We start from the raw sequence: 13,685 nt of genomic DNA, 5'->3' as shown, positions 1-13,685 counted from the left end.
ACAGCCTCTCAGGCGTCGGGTTAGGCTGCCGGGTTTGTAACGACTCTCCCACCCGTCCCGGCAGCAGCCCTGCGCCCTCCGGCCCGCTCTGGGTGGCGGGCACTGATAAGCCGCTTCGGGGGTGCCTTTTGCTGGCGCCGCTTTTGCGGCGGCTGCCGGCGCGGACGCAAACATGGAGGCGCGGTGCGCCCACCCCGCCGAGCGCGGCCACGCTGCCCCGGAGGGACGGGGCTGCACATGACCGGTCCCCTCCCCTCCCGCCCCCGCCTCCGCAGCTCGCTCAGCCCCCCTCGTCCGACGGACGGTGCCCGGTCGCTGCTGTTGCCTGTTCCCCGCAATCCGGCAGCGGCCGTCGAGCGTGGCCGGGGCGGCACCGGGGGGGGGGGACGACAGCGCTGGCCGGGGCCGGCGGGAGGCTCAGTAGCTGCGCTCTGGGAAGGGGGGGGCGAGGCGAGCGGGGCCGGGGGCGGTGGCCTGAGCCACCTGCACGCCGCCACCTGGCGCGCCGCCCCCGGCGAGCGGCCCCTCCCGGCCGGCGCCCCCGGCCCTCACCGGCGGGCTCGGCGCCTCCCCGCAGGTCGCCTCTCCGCCGCCGCCCCGCGGGAGACTCGGGGGTGACGCTCGCAGCCGCCGCCGTGCCCGGCGCTTGGAGAGGGAGCGCGGCCGCGCCGGCCGTGGCAGCACCCCACCATGCCGAGGTCCTTCCTAGTAAAGAGCAAGAAAGCGCACAGCTACCACCAGCCCCGCTCCGCCGACGAGGACTACAGCCTGCGGCTGGAGACGGTGCTAGCCCAGATCTGTGCAGGTAGGAGCCCCCCGGCCGCAGCCTCGCCCGCCCGCCCCGCGTCAGCCCGCTACCGGCGGCGCCAGCACCGGCCGGTGGCCCTGCAGCCCCCGGCACCGCAGCCGCCGCGGGAGGCTGGCGGGGCTGATGCAGGGCTGGAGGGACCCCGGCGGCAAACCTCGGCGGGAGCGGGGCCGCCGCGGGAGGTGGCCGGGCCCGCACTGAGGAGCCCCCTCGCCCCCTTTGTCCCGCAGACAGCAAGATCCCCGAGGACGCGGGGCTGTGCCGCACCGTCCTGCCCGATCCGGAGCCTTCCCAGGGGCGCTTCTCCCCGGAATCCCACCTGACCGAGGCTGCCGATGGCACCTCCGAGTCAGCGCCCAGCTGCGAGGGCAGCGTCTGTGACAGGGTGTCCGAGTTCGAGGATTTCTGGAGACCTCCCTCGCCCTCCGTCTCGCCAGGTAGGACCGGGGCGAGCGGCGCCGGGCCCGGGTCGGTGCGGCGGGGCAGCGGCTCACGGCTGCGTGCCGCAGGCCGAAACAAGTGGAAGGGACAGATTTGCCTTTTCCCACGCACTTCCACTCGTTTTCGGGTTATCTTTCTCGGGTTGCTTTTCCAGCCTGTCTGCCGGTGGTGGGGAAGCGGCGGCTGACAGGCTGTAGGAAAGCTGTGGTGCCGTCGGGCGTTGATTTTTTGGTTTCTGATTAATTTCTAGACGCAAGCCGGTTATGTTTTAAAGGTCCCGGCATTTTCCTACACTGGGTCCTGCTACCCCGAGTCAGATGTGTTTTAAGACAGTAAAAATTTCTACTAGGCGATCTGTATACCCGTAGTAAACAGCGTTCACTTTGTATTTCGTACTATATGCTAGACGTTTTCCCTAACTCCTTTTCAGGTTATTTCTTGCTTCTTGCCTATAAAAAAGATCCCTCCCTCCCTCCCCCTCTTCTCTCTATCTGTTTTTTTTTGTTGTTGTTTGTTTTTTTTTTCTTTTCTAAAAACGCATTCGTGAAAAAACAGCAGAAAATAATGACGGTCAGATTTAAATACCCCAAATCCAGGAAACTCACACTTATGGCTGCAGCGCCTGTCTCTAGCTCCCTCGTCCTGCCTTTGATGTGGTTGGAGCAGTGGGAGATGCTGTCCCCAGCCTGGCGCGAATACTTATCTCGTTTAAAAAAACAATGGTGTTATTTTATAACAAAATTATTTTTATATAACCCCCACTTTTTATTGCCTCGGTTAAAAAGTGACAGCTGGAAAAAAGAACAATTTCTGTCTTAGCGAAGGAAAAATTGTCTCAGCTTTACCGACAGCAGACGCCAGCAAACGAATGCTTAGTCCGGTTTCCCCACCACTTTCCCACTTCGTCTTTTACAACGTCCTTGCATATCAACGGCTGATTGTGATGAACAGGGTTTGCATTTTGAAAGCCTCCCTCTATTTTAAGAGCCCTAAAGCCCTTTGAGGGGATATTCAAAATGCTGCCCAGTATCATCAAAGCCGGCCACGGGACAGTTTCAGTCTACAAATGACAGACCTGACCAAATGCAGCAGTCTTTCTTTTCCTAATATTTCTGCACAAAGTGTACCAAGTGCATAATTTTTGATCTAACAAATTTGTCCTCCTCTTCCTTCCCCAAACAATTACAATTTGTGCATTGGAAACAGGCCGTTTTCATGAGGTGTCTAAAATTAGACAGATGTAAAATGGAGCAGGTATTTACCAGGGTTGCTCTGCTTTTTCCCTCTCCCCACTCGTTTCTTCCCCCACTGTGGGGTTCATTAGCTCCCAGCCAACCACCCAGCTACCCAGGGAAGGTGTCTTTGCAAAATGAGGGTGACATCCCCAGATCAAGATTTTTTTGGTGGAGGTAGGGGAGGGCAGTCCTGGGACTTTCTGATTCCATTCACAGGAAGAACAGGAAGGTAAGGGACTCCTCTGGTAAGGGAAGGTAACAAGTACTGTAAGGAAAGAGCTTTATTAAATGAACCTCAGTGCACTGAGAGAGATGCTGTTAACGTTAATGATGAAGGCAGTGGCAGCAGGCTTAGATAGTCGGGCTTCCTCCCACAGCTGCCCCCCAACCCCTCTGCCTTGAAGCTGCTTCAGATTCAGTGTGAAGCTGGAATTCGTGCCTAGATCACCTCTGCAAGATGCACTGGTGAGAGACTGGATTTTTATGATTGTCTTTGTCTGGGTGGGGCACAGTTTCTATTCTTTGACAGGCAGGTCAGATGAGAAATGATGGTTCTAAATCATGCTCAGGGCAGGTGCAGTGAGTAGTACTGTCACCCCCTTATCCCTAGAAGTGAACGTAGGTGCAGGTTGCACTTCAATACACAGTGAAAGCCAGATTTCAGATTTGTCTTTGAGTGCTGTGCTGCTGATCTAGGCGGGTGCGCACAGACACAATACCTGTTAACACTCTAATACGTTGTTGACTCCATCAGTGCAAATCACTGTTATTTAACCTCACTTTCTACGTGTGTCTGTAATCACATGCGTTTGCATATACAGAAGGTGCCTGGTAGCTCAGTGCAACAGTATATTAGTATCTCCTGATGAGCCTGATCATGCTGCGGTCTTGGGGGAGGCTTTTACTGGGTATAATGGTGTTGTGCAGAGAGCATGGTGTTCTGTGGTCTGCGGAGGAGGACACCTGAATCTTTCTTTGCTATGCATATCAATTTGTTCCCAGCGATTTCAGGCTGAGTTTACCTTGCCTTCAAAAAAGGGCATTGATGTCTTTTCTCACAGAAGTGGTCTATACAAAGAATGCACAGAATTGCTAGGAAGAGTAGGGAGAATCTGTCTGTCCCTCCCTGTGCACCCCTTGGGGGCCTAGGTGCTGTGTAGCAGAGGAGAGGCAGACACAGAAGTGTCCAGCAGTGTGGCAGAGCAGGGTTTGCAGGTTGCCTTGACACTGGGTACAGGGCTTGGATGGCTTGAGCTTGCCCCTGAAAAGTATAGCGTGAGTGGCTCCTCTGTGCTTGTGCTTGAGAAGTCTCCAAAGCATGTGAGGTGATGGAAGGAACATTGCACGCAAACTGATCTGTGGTGCAATGTTTACTGTGTCCCATGTTGCCAATTCCAAGGGCTCAAAAATCAGGTCAGCCTTCCCTCTGCTCTCACTCAACAGACTGGCTTGGAAATCAAGATTGTAAGTAATACCTTATGGATATTCAGTTCTAGTGTTGAAATATTGAGGGTTTACATTTTGATGCTTTTCTTTACAGTCTGGGCTGCAAGTTGTCTTTAAGAGCGAAATAAAGTTAAAACAAGAACAAGCAAACAAAAGGAAAGCTGAGAGCCTGATGAAATCATGCAGTTTCAAAAGCTGGGGCTTTAAGATAGTTTTGAATCTTGTGATAAAATCGTGAGAGATGGCAATGCTGAAACTGGTTGCAAAGACACAAGATAGATGATGTGACGCTGACCACAACTTTTGCAGTCAGTGCAGAACAGGAAAAATCATGCTCATCATCATGTCAGCTAATGTGATTTCATAGCTCTGTTCAAACGTCCCAGTTGGTATGTGCACATATACTTCCAACCAAAAGACGCTGATTTCAATGGAAGAATTTGAGACTATTAACATCTGGATTTTTGTAAAAGATAAGATACAGTCAAGTCATTCATAGCTCAGTTTTCACCTCGTCTTCATTTCCCTTCTGTAACCCTCAGTGACCACCTGCCTATCCAAATAGACGGCCTAACACATCTTCCCTAGCTCACCCCTAGTTATCCTGGTTTGCCAATGGTTGAGAAAGCCATGGGAGCTGTGAAGTTGACAGGAATGAAAAAAGGCAAGATAGAAATTGTGGATGAACAAGTTTTTGGGTAAGGGAGGTTGTTATGGAAGCCCAAGTGGTAAGAGTTGCCTGTATCTTTGTGAATTCAGCAATTAATTGATTTATCTTTTCCTTGGTTCACTAAAACAATTATCCAGTGGAGATGTTTGACTCTCCCAGTGCTGCTGCCTATTGTGATGAGTGAAAGCAGAGCACCTTGGGCATTAATCAGCATCTCTGGCAGACACAGTTGGGGTCTGGTACCTCATGTTCCCTGCCTAACTTTGCTTTCCTCTATGCGAGGCTCCCTGAGCATTGGTGCCTTTAGGCACTGATCTCAAAGGCTGTGTTCCTGCCATTGCGTCAGGCTCTGCTATGGCCCCCAAGTGTGATTCATCCTGTGGTGCTCACTGCCTTGGTCAGATGCCATTGCCAAAGGTGAGCCTATTAGAGGCATCTGAAGCCATCTGAGCTTGTTCTGGTGGAAGATTGCTTTGATTATGACTGCTAAGAAAATCTTTTTGTGTCTTCAGTTTTTAATGCTGTCTATACCGATGGTTTTGTGAAGCTCTTTATTTTGGGTGGACACAGTTTCTATACTTTGAGAAACTCAGAGAAATCTGAAACAATCACGATTTTATTTCAGATGAGGACAAATTTTAGTTTATTTTTTTCTGAAAAAGCAATGCATGACATTCAAGCCTCTCAGAAGCTGGTTTTTATTTTAATTATGCTGTAGTATAGTTATGAACAGCTGTGGCATGAAGTTGAGAGCCTAGATTTGGTCATTTAATTGTGAAACAAGTAGTTTTCAGTTTTGTTGAACAGGTAAATCTCAGCACGCTTGCTTCTTCTGGCACCTCTGTAATGTTGTATTTGCTATATGTGTGTGTGGGATCTACATCAGATCTTAAACATGTGGACTGTCAGCTTTGATGCCCATCTTGGGACACCATAGATATACTTTTCTGAGGAGCTGCAGATAAAACCAAAGGAAGTTGCAGATTGAGTTGTTTAGTATCTCAACAGTCAGATCAACGTGTGCACACCTGGGCTCCCAGAGATGGAGACAGATAAAATTGGTGGATGCTTTAAGTATTTTGGTGGGGACAGCAGGTGAGTAGGTAGTACTGGACGCACAGACTCCAGTGCAATACAAAATGTCCTCCCATTGGAGATGAAAGGGCAGCCTTAATGTGCAGCGTAGGGGTCTGGCTCTGGGCACAAGTCCGAGTGCTGCGATGATTCTGCCCCACGATAGCAGCTGGATTCTGAAGCACACTAATTCTGATGCCCTTGTGTTTCCACAGCCTCGGAGCGATCTGTGTGTCCATCCCTAGATGAAGCATCCCCCTTCTCGGTGCCCTTCAAACCGTACACGTGGAACAGCCTGGGTGGCTCCGAACTGAGGCACCTTGTGCAAAGCTACAGGCCCTGCCCGACGCTGGAGCGAACCTCAGCCCTGGGGCTCTTCTGCGAGCGAGGATCTGAGCCTGCCCTCTACGGTGCCGAGTGTAGCTCTTCCCTCGGACTTTATGGTGACTTCGGCTCCCCGGGCCCAGGGCTGTTTGAGCGGCCGCCAGCAGCAGTGCCTGGACTCTTTGCTGAGACGCAGCCTGGGCTGCAGCAAGAGAAGGGGCCAGGTGGCATCAAAGTGGAGTCGGACCTCTTGTGTCGCCCATTGCTCATCAGCACTGGCTCTTACAAGTGTGTCAAGTGCAGCAAGGTAAGGATCCCTTTCTCCCACACTGGTTATGACTCTTCTCCAGCCCCTTCTCCCGGGCAAGCCTGACCCAGTGTGCTCTCTCCACTCAGGTCTTCTCCACGCCTCATGGCCTTGAGGTACATGTGCGCCGCTCACACAGTGGCACGAGGCCCTTTGCCTGTGACATGTGTGGCAAGACCTTCGGCCATGCAGTCAGCCTGGAGCAGCACAAGGCTGTGCACTCGCAGGTGAGAGCGGGGCGGGCTGCCAGGATGAAGGTCTGATGAGGGCCAGGGCCAGCTGCTTGCTTCAGCTGGCGCTGGGGAGCCCATGAAGGCAGTCACAGGGCAGTAGGTGGGCACCTAAACGGAGCAGAGGAAGAGAATGTGGTAGGGCTGCAGTGGGCAGCTGTGGGTGAGGATTACAGTGGCAGGCAGAGGAAAGGGTGAGCAGCTAGTGAGCAAAGGAGCAAATGAACAAATTAAAAAGCACAGGCTTTGTTTCCATTCCCCAGACCTTGTGTGCGTCTGTATTAAGCAATGGGCACTTTTGGCACTCCAGAAGTAACGGATAATAAATTTTCACTCCTGGAGCTGGAAATTGTAATGTGCCTGTGGACTTTTTTTAACAGCTAAAGCAACCCACTGTGCTTTCTTTCGATGCAGCTCTCCTCATTCTTTCTCCTCCCCTCCCCCCGAGAAGTGAATCTTCCCTTGTTTGTAGTCATTGTGTCTGTGCAGGAACATCTCAACGACCAGTCAGGTATAGAGCACAGACTTCACCCGTCTCGACACACTCTGAGTCACACACCAAAAGAATATGGTAGTTAATTTTGGTAGGAGGACTTGTAACATTTTCCACCTGCTGATATTGTGCCATATTTCCCCTTCACCCACCCACTTGACTTGGCAAATCTTCCTTCTTCAGATTGGCTTTTGGAGGATAGAATTACAGCAATGTTTTTTTGCTGTTTTATTTACAATTTCATGAAGTGTGCAACAGCAGACAGAGCACACAATGAGGGCAAATAGCTCATCACCCATTAAATAATGGTGAAAAGAGCAGCACTGCATATGGTGTCCATGGAGGGGACATTTCAGGGAGGGCACATTAAAAGCCAAATAAACAAAGGTGATTGTATGAAAGCATAGAGGAAGACGAAGGTGTGATGGTAGTTAAGGGATGGAAAGAAGAGATGATTTATGGTGGAAGAAAGTGGTGGAGAGGAGAGATAGCAAGGTATTAATACATTTTTTTGATATGTTAAAGTAGTAAGCCAAAAAGCTGTTTTCGCCTGGTGCTCTAGGTACCTTTCATTTGAATTTTAATGGAACTACACATAAGCAGTTAGTTGTTACCTTGCCAGCAGAAGTCAGCCTGCCACAGAGATTTCCCAGGACAGCCAAGCAGATTTCAGCACCCACTTTCCTGTGTACAGTGGAGAGCTGGCTTCTGAACAGTGCTGCAGCTGTTGGGCTTCCCAGTGGAGTGATCGTGTCCTGGGCCCCTGCTGAAATGTGCAGGCAGACTCTGGCTGGTTGGTCAGGGCTGCCTCCCACTTAGCCATTCCTGATAGCAGGAACAGCTGATCAATTGAATTTTTGTGAGGAGTGGTGCACAGCACTGGGAGAGGATGCATTATTTTTTTACCATGTAGTGCTATCATGCCAGTGTTAGCGTCTCTGCAGGCCAGCCAGCCCTCTGGAGAAGTGGAAGTGTTTGCTAAGGCAGAAGGGGCAACACTGATGTTCTGGTGGGATCATTGGTGTGGTGTAACGTGTGTGTGTTTGGGCTCTTCTCTGCAGGAACGCAGCTTTGATTGTAAGATTTGTGGCAAGAGTTTTAAGAGATCTTCTACTCTGTCCACCCACCTGCTCATCCACTCGGACACCCGGCCTTATCCGTGCCAGTACTGTGGGAAGCGGTTCCACCAGAAATCTGATATGAAGAAACACACCTTCATTCACACAGGTCAGCCCTGCAGCTGCTGTTGTGCAGCCCCAACTGTGAGGGCAGGTCTCAGAAGAGGTCCCTCTGCAGCAGTCCATTCCTTCTCAGCTGGGACACTACAGGCATCTCCCATGCCTCTCACTGCCTTGCTGCTGTTCCTCATGCTGTCTGAGCTCTACTTGTGCAAAGGAAAGTGATTTGAATGTGGTTTCATGAACAGCAGCTGCAAAATAACCCAAATCCTCACAATCCAATCGGTGCTCCCTTAATAGCATCCACCAATGTTTATTCAAAGGGCTTTTGTATAAGATGATTTGTAGAGTATTATATTCATGGAGCCTTGATTTACAGTGGAGGTCCCTGGAAAATGACAGGTGAATTTGATTGCAGCTTTTTTTTTTTTTTTCAGGATCTATCAATTTACAATAGAAACAACAGGAGTCTCCTCCTCTAGATCAAACACTAAACTGAAGGGCCTAGGGTCCAACTCTTAGTCTAAATATTTGTTTAGAGATTGCCTGCACTTCCACCCGGACTTTCAGAGAAATGTCTGCAGTTTGATAGAGAATGGAAGGAGAGGTGCAGAGTTCTCAAGTTTCACTGTTAGTAATAAACGTGGAGACTAATAAAGTGCAGGTGAATCACCAAAGGAAATATCATTCAGTGAGAAGGCAGGTTTGTCAGAAACCTTTAAAAGAAAATCTTGCCTTTCAGTCTTGCACCATTCACTTCAAGTAGAGGGAAATGACGACATGTGAGATACAGAAGCATTTGGAGACATGAAATAACAGCTGCAAGCCTGAGATTCAGATGACCAAAATCCTGTTTCCTGATAGTGACCACTAGCAGATATCAAGGGTGAAGCCTAAAAATGGCAAATATATAGAAAGATGGCCTTATATGTAGCGCTGCTTGGTTGGGACTTTTGTAGATGACAAGCAGCGAACAATAAATGTTACTTGTAAAGATTTTTCCACCAGATGTTTGCTGGATGAAAGTGAACTATTTAGGAAGAAACACAGAAAGTATTTCCATAGTTACTTTTTCAAATGAGGCTTGATTAAGCAGAATTTCAGCCAAATTCTGAATCAGTCAAAACCATTATTTTGTAGTGAGAACAGAAACTGTTCCTGAGCTTTTAAATTGCTAATAAAAAAACAGGTCCTTAACTGAATCAGAGATCCCTTTCATATGCAGCATACATTTGTGAACTGAGACTCCAACACATTTTGTATTATTTTATGTTTCTAAGAATCTGATCTTCAAACATGCAAAGAGTTTGTTGCTCCAGCTGAAGTCAGTGGGCTCTGCAGGTGCGAAGCCACTCTGAAAATCAAGCTTGGTTTTGTGGTTGGGTTCCCTTTTGTCTGTTACTTGATAATAAACACTATGAAAATGCACTGAGATCCTGCTCCCATGGAGGCCAGTGGAGTTTTGCCACTGACCCCTCTGTAGGAGAAGTTCTGGAGGCTGGATTTATTCCCATTTATGTTATTTGCCTGCAGGAGAACTTGCAGGCTGGCTTGAGGTGACTGCTAGCATTTCTGTGTGGGGAATGGGGAGAAGGGCAGATCTCTGGATGAACCCTGCCTTTTAGGGTTCACTTAAGGGCCTTCATACCTCCCTGGGGAGACACCCCGGCTCGCTGGGTCTGGCTTAACAACCTCCACCTATCTATTCCACCTGCCCCCATGCTGATGCTATAATAGGTATCAGGCATTCAGCACGACTTGTGGGTCTTTCCAAGAGTTCCTCTTGTTTCTAGGACACAAAGGCAGTTTTAAAATGCACAGAGCCCATGCAGCCAAGTGATTTACCAGTTACAGTGTCCTGAGAGCACTCAGTGCTTCGGGCTGCTCCCAGGACTATACTGGGCCGATGGAGGTGCAGCCAAGTTCAGGCCCGCTCAGCTGCCGTGCAGGCTCTGTCAGTGCTTTGGGGCCCCCAGTTGTGTGTTTTTTATAAGAATGACTTCTTCGGTAGTGGCACAGGGATCCCTTGGATCAGCTCTAAGGGCCAGTGTGCCTTTTCTGTTTGCTCTGGTCCTGCGTAAGCAGCGTGTTGCCTCTTTCACACCCTCTCTCCTGCCTTCTGCTTGCAGGTGAGAAGCCTCACAAGTGCCAGGTGTGTGGAAAAGCCTTTAGTCAGAGCTCCAACCTCATCACCCACAGTCGGAAGCACACAGGCTTCAAGCCCTTTGGCTGTGACCTCTGTGGCAAAGGCTTCCAGCGAAAGGTGGATTTACGGAGACACCGGGAGACACAGCATGGCCTGAAATGAGTCCCAGCTGCAATACGGAACACACCTACAACACTAGGAGAACAGATTCCCTTGGCTTCCCCACTGGACCCAAGCCCTGTCCTGACCGCAGACCCTGGCATTACCTTTCTGACCAGGAGCTCAAGGAGGAAAGAAGAGGACAGGGCCATGCATTGAATGACTGTGAAAGAGGAAATCGAAGGCTGGGGTTTCTCTCTTTCTCTTTCCCTCTCTGTTTCTGAAATAACACTGGACAGTAAGCCTTTTAGATATGAAGCCTGATACTCCAAAGACAGATAAGCTACCTAATAATCTGTAAGCTGGAAAATATTTCTCCCTTGGCCAAGATGAACCCCCTGAAGTTGTCAGTCGCTTGAATTACCTTGCAGGGAAACATGGGCATAACAGTGTTTACATGGCAATGGCAGACAGCTGTCAGCACGTGGTGTAGGGAGTGCTCGCCTTGGTTGAGTGTCGGTGCTGAACGGCTTCACTTTTGGTTTCCTCTTGGGAAAACCTGGAGGGTCAGGACTGAACTGTGCAGTTTGACATCTTGCTGGTTTTTAGACAAAAGTACCAGCTTGGGCCTGATCCTGCTCTCGCTTGTTCTGGTGCACATAGGGAGCTGCATTAACAGTTATAGAGAGGCCCTTGTTATCCTCCCGGAGCCATCTCTGCACAAGGCCTGGCTGTGTGCGTGGGTGTTTGAGGCATGGGGGGGTTACTTCTTGCTATATCAACCAGGGAGAAGGAAGCTTGTGAAAAGTGGAAAAGCCAAAGCACAGATTTATGCCTTATACCTAGAAACCCATCCAACAAGTGGTCCTGGCTGCAGAGGGCAGGAGCACCAGGGAGGCATGGCCTTCCTGTCCAGACCATTACTGGCACTCTGGGCTTGTTGTAGTAACTGGAAAATAGCTACTCAATAGCATAATTTGTATATTTGTTTTTGTTGTTTTTTTGTTGGTTTTTTTTTAATTTTTAAAGGGAAACTCAGCTGAGGTGGGCAGGAATCATGAAAGATTATAATTGACTGAATTTGCCTTAAATGACCCTGCATGTACCTCAGTTAAAAAAATGCTGTTTTTACTTTGTTGACAGATTTGTAAATGTCCTTATTTAGATTTTATGGAGTGTCTTATGTTTATTGGTACATATTTATTGGAATAATGTTTTAAGTTAATAAAGTATTGAGGATGGTCCAGAGTGCTTTTCATTTAATACATAACTTCAGCACATTTGTGAATGTCAGCCATAACAATGCTACACCACAGTAATGGTTGGGGATATGGCATGTGAGGAGGGAATGCAGGCACAGCAGAATTTGCACAAGGGTGCACGAAGGTGATTGAAGAACACCACTGCCATATTTATTTGTCTAACTCCCACTGTTTTCACACTTTTGAAGGCTGGGGTGTGCTGTGCTTAAGACTATTGCTGTAAAAGGGTTTGGAAGGGAGACAGCAGTTTTAAGTGTCTGCTTTGGAACTGTAGACTGCCAGAAGTCCCTGCTTAGCTGGGGAGGAACTTGAACGTCCTCCTACGAGATTAAATGTCTGTGCCTGTGAGTTTGCAGGGACACCTGAGCAGCAGGTGCATCATTTATACTTAAGCCTGTTGGGACTCACAGCATTGCCTGCCTGCCTTTCCAGCAGGGCTTGCTCCAGCTGGCAGTTGCAGCCCATACAAAAGAGAAGCAGGAGGATGACGGAGGGGTCCCTTGTTCTTTCCCCAGTGGAACACAGCATGGCAGCCTGGGCTTTTAGATGTATGCATAACCTGGTGTGCCTACGTGGGTATATACTCATTTCCAGCTTTGTGGTTTCATTATGGATAAAACCAGCAAGCAGGGGCTCCCTGTGCCCTGCTGGGCTGGCCCAGCCCTTGGGGCACCCTGCCCACCCCAGGACCATGGCAACCTGCCATGGTGCCACCCAGGTCCCTCCACGCTGCTGTCTGCCACCTCTGAGAAGGTCAGACACAGCTCCATCCTCACCAGGCTGCCCTGGCAGGCTGTGCCGTGCCCCCATTCAGGCAGGGCCCACGCCACAGCTCTACGGTCCTGGCTTTTGTTGAACAGAAACAATCACAGTTGTTAGGGACAGAGGCTGCAGCACAGGCACCACAGGAGGTGCCAGGTGCTCTAAAGGCCTCGTTAGGCCCATTATGCTGGATTAATCAATGCACAAGTGAGTGTAGGGGACTAAGAGGTAACGGGGAAGGCCTGGTGGTGCCCTGGGCCCTGCCCAGAGCAGGGGAAGCTCTGAGGATCAGCTCGGCCTGTGGCACAGGTAGGCTCGGGGCGGCCCCGGGGCCACACGCGGTATTTATTTTACAGGGAACTGCAGTTGTGGCCGGAGCAAGTGCTGGCAGGGGGTACCAGGCCACCCCGGGGTACCAGGTGTGGGGTGACCGGGGCACAGCAGCTGACCCCAGCCCTTCGGCCATCAGGAGGGCCTGTCCCTGCCAGCACAGCCTCCCTCCCTCCTGGCAGGCCAGCTGGCCTTACTCCAGCCGGCTCAGTTACCCGTGCCTGCACCCCAGAGCGTCTCACTTCCCCACAGGACACTGGTGTGGTTTGGGCCCAGTGTGACCCGCTGATTGGGGCTGGCAGCTACCGGTGGGGGCAGAGGGCTCTGCAGCACCCACACGCTGTGGTGGCAAGGCTGTTCTCCAAGGCAAGAAACTAGGAAGGTTGTTTTTACTGGTCTAAGTTGCGTTTTCCACTGGAGTATCTTACAGCTTACTGGTACGCCTCAGGGTACTGGTGAACTGTTGCTGAGGACCTGAACCCCTTTGCAAGGGCTGTGCGTGGCTGCAGGGGAGGGTGCTCCCCACCTTGCCAGCCCTGCTTGCATCCAGTGCCAGCTCAGCTGGTGGTTTGGGATAAACATGGCTACCTCTGGGGAAAAAGTCGTGGCTTTAAGGTGGGGAAATCGAACTGAAGAGGAGGAAAAGAGCATCTTTCTAGGGAGAATCAGAACAGGCTACTGAGAGGCTGTGGTGCAAGTCTGAAGATTGGAAATATCTCTCTCAATGTTATTATTGCATGCCATTAAAAATGCATTATGCATATTACATGACTCATTATTCATGAAGCAGGTTCCATACCTTTTGTCTGCCAGAGTAACAGTAGAAAGGGTAAGGAGAGACACTGGAGCACACCTTTGTTTCATTCTGTAAATTTTTAAT

The 13,685-nt window shown here is 50.3% G+C and overlaps 1 protein-coding gene across 1 annotated transcript; it reads left to right on the top strand.

The window, feature by feature from the left end:
* The first annotated feature begins 447 nt into the window (after positions 1–447).
* On the top strand, positions 448–11,695 carry GFI1 (growth factor independent 1 transcriptional repressor). The gene is made up of 6 exons (XM_056356495.1): positions 448–805; positions 1,039–1,245; positions 5,890–6,305; positions 6,395–6,532; positions 8,090–8,255; positions 10,336–11,695. The coding sequence occupies exons 1-6, from the start codon at positions 691–693 to the stop codon at positions 10,512–10,514; spliced, it is 1,221 nt and encodes a 406-aa protein (XP_056212470.1). The 5' UTR covers positions 448–690; the 3' UTR covers positions 10,515–11,695.
* Positions 11,696–13,685: the final 1,990 nt, after the last annotated feature.

Source organism: Falco biarmicus, chromosome 11 (assembly GCF_023638135.1).
Source record: "Falco biarmicus isolate bFalBia1 chromosome 11, bFalBia1.pri, whole genome shotgun sequence".
Taxonomy (NCBI): domain Eukaryota; kingdom Metazoa; phylum Chordata; class Aves; order Falconiformes; family Falconidae; genus Falco; species Falco biarmicus.
This window is presented reverse-complemented; position numbering and strand designations above follow the sequence as displayed.

What these genes read in the sequence shown, in the direction of transcription:
- GFI1 (XM_056356495.1), top strand. Translation starts at nt 691, where the DNA reads ATGCCGAGGTCCTTCCTAGTAAAGAGCAAGAAAGCGCACAGCTACCAC. An exon ending in GCTAGCCCAGATCTGTGCAG is followed by an intron (nt 806 to 1,038) that starts GTAGGAGCCCCC and finishes TTTGTCCCGCAG; the next exon opens with ACAGCAAGATCCCCGAGGAC. An exon ending in ACACACCTTCATTCACACAG is followed by an intron (nt 8,256 to 10,335) that starts GTCAGCCCTGCA and finishes TTCTGCTTGCAG; the next exon opens with GTGAGAAGCCTCACAAGTGC.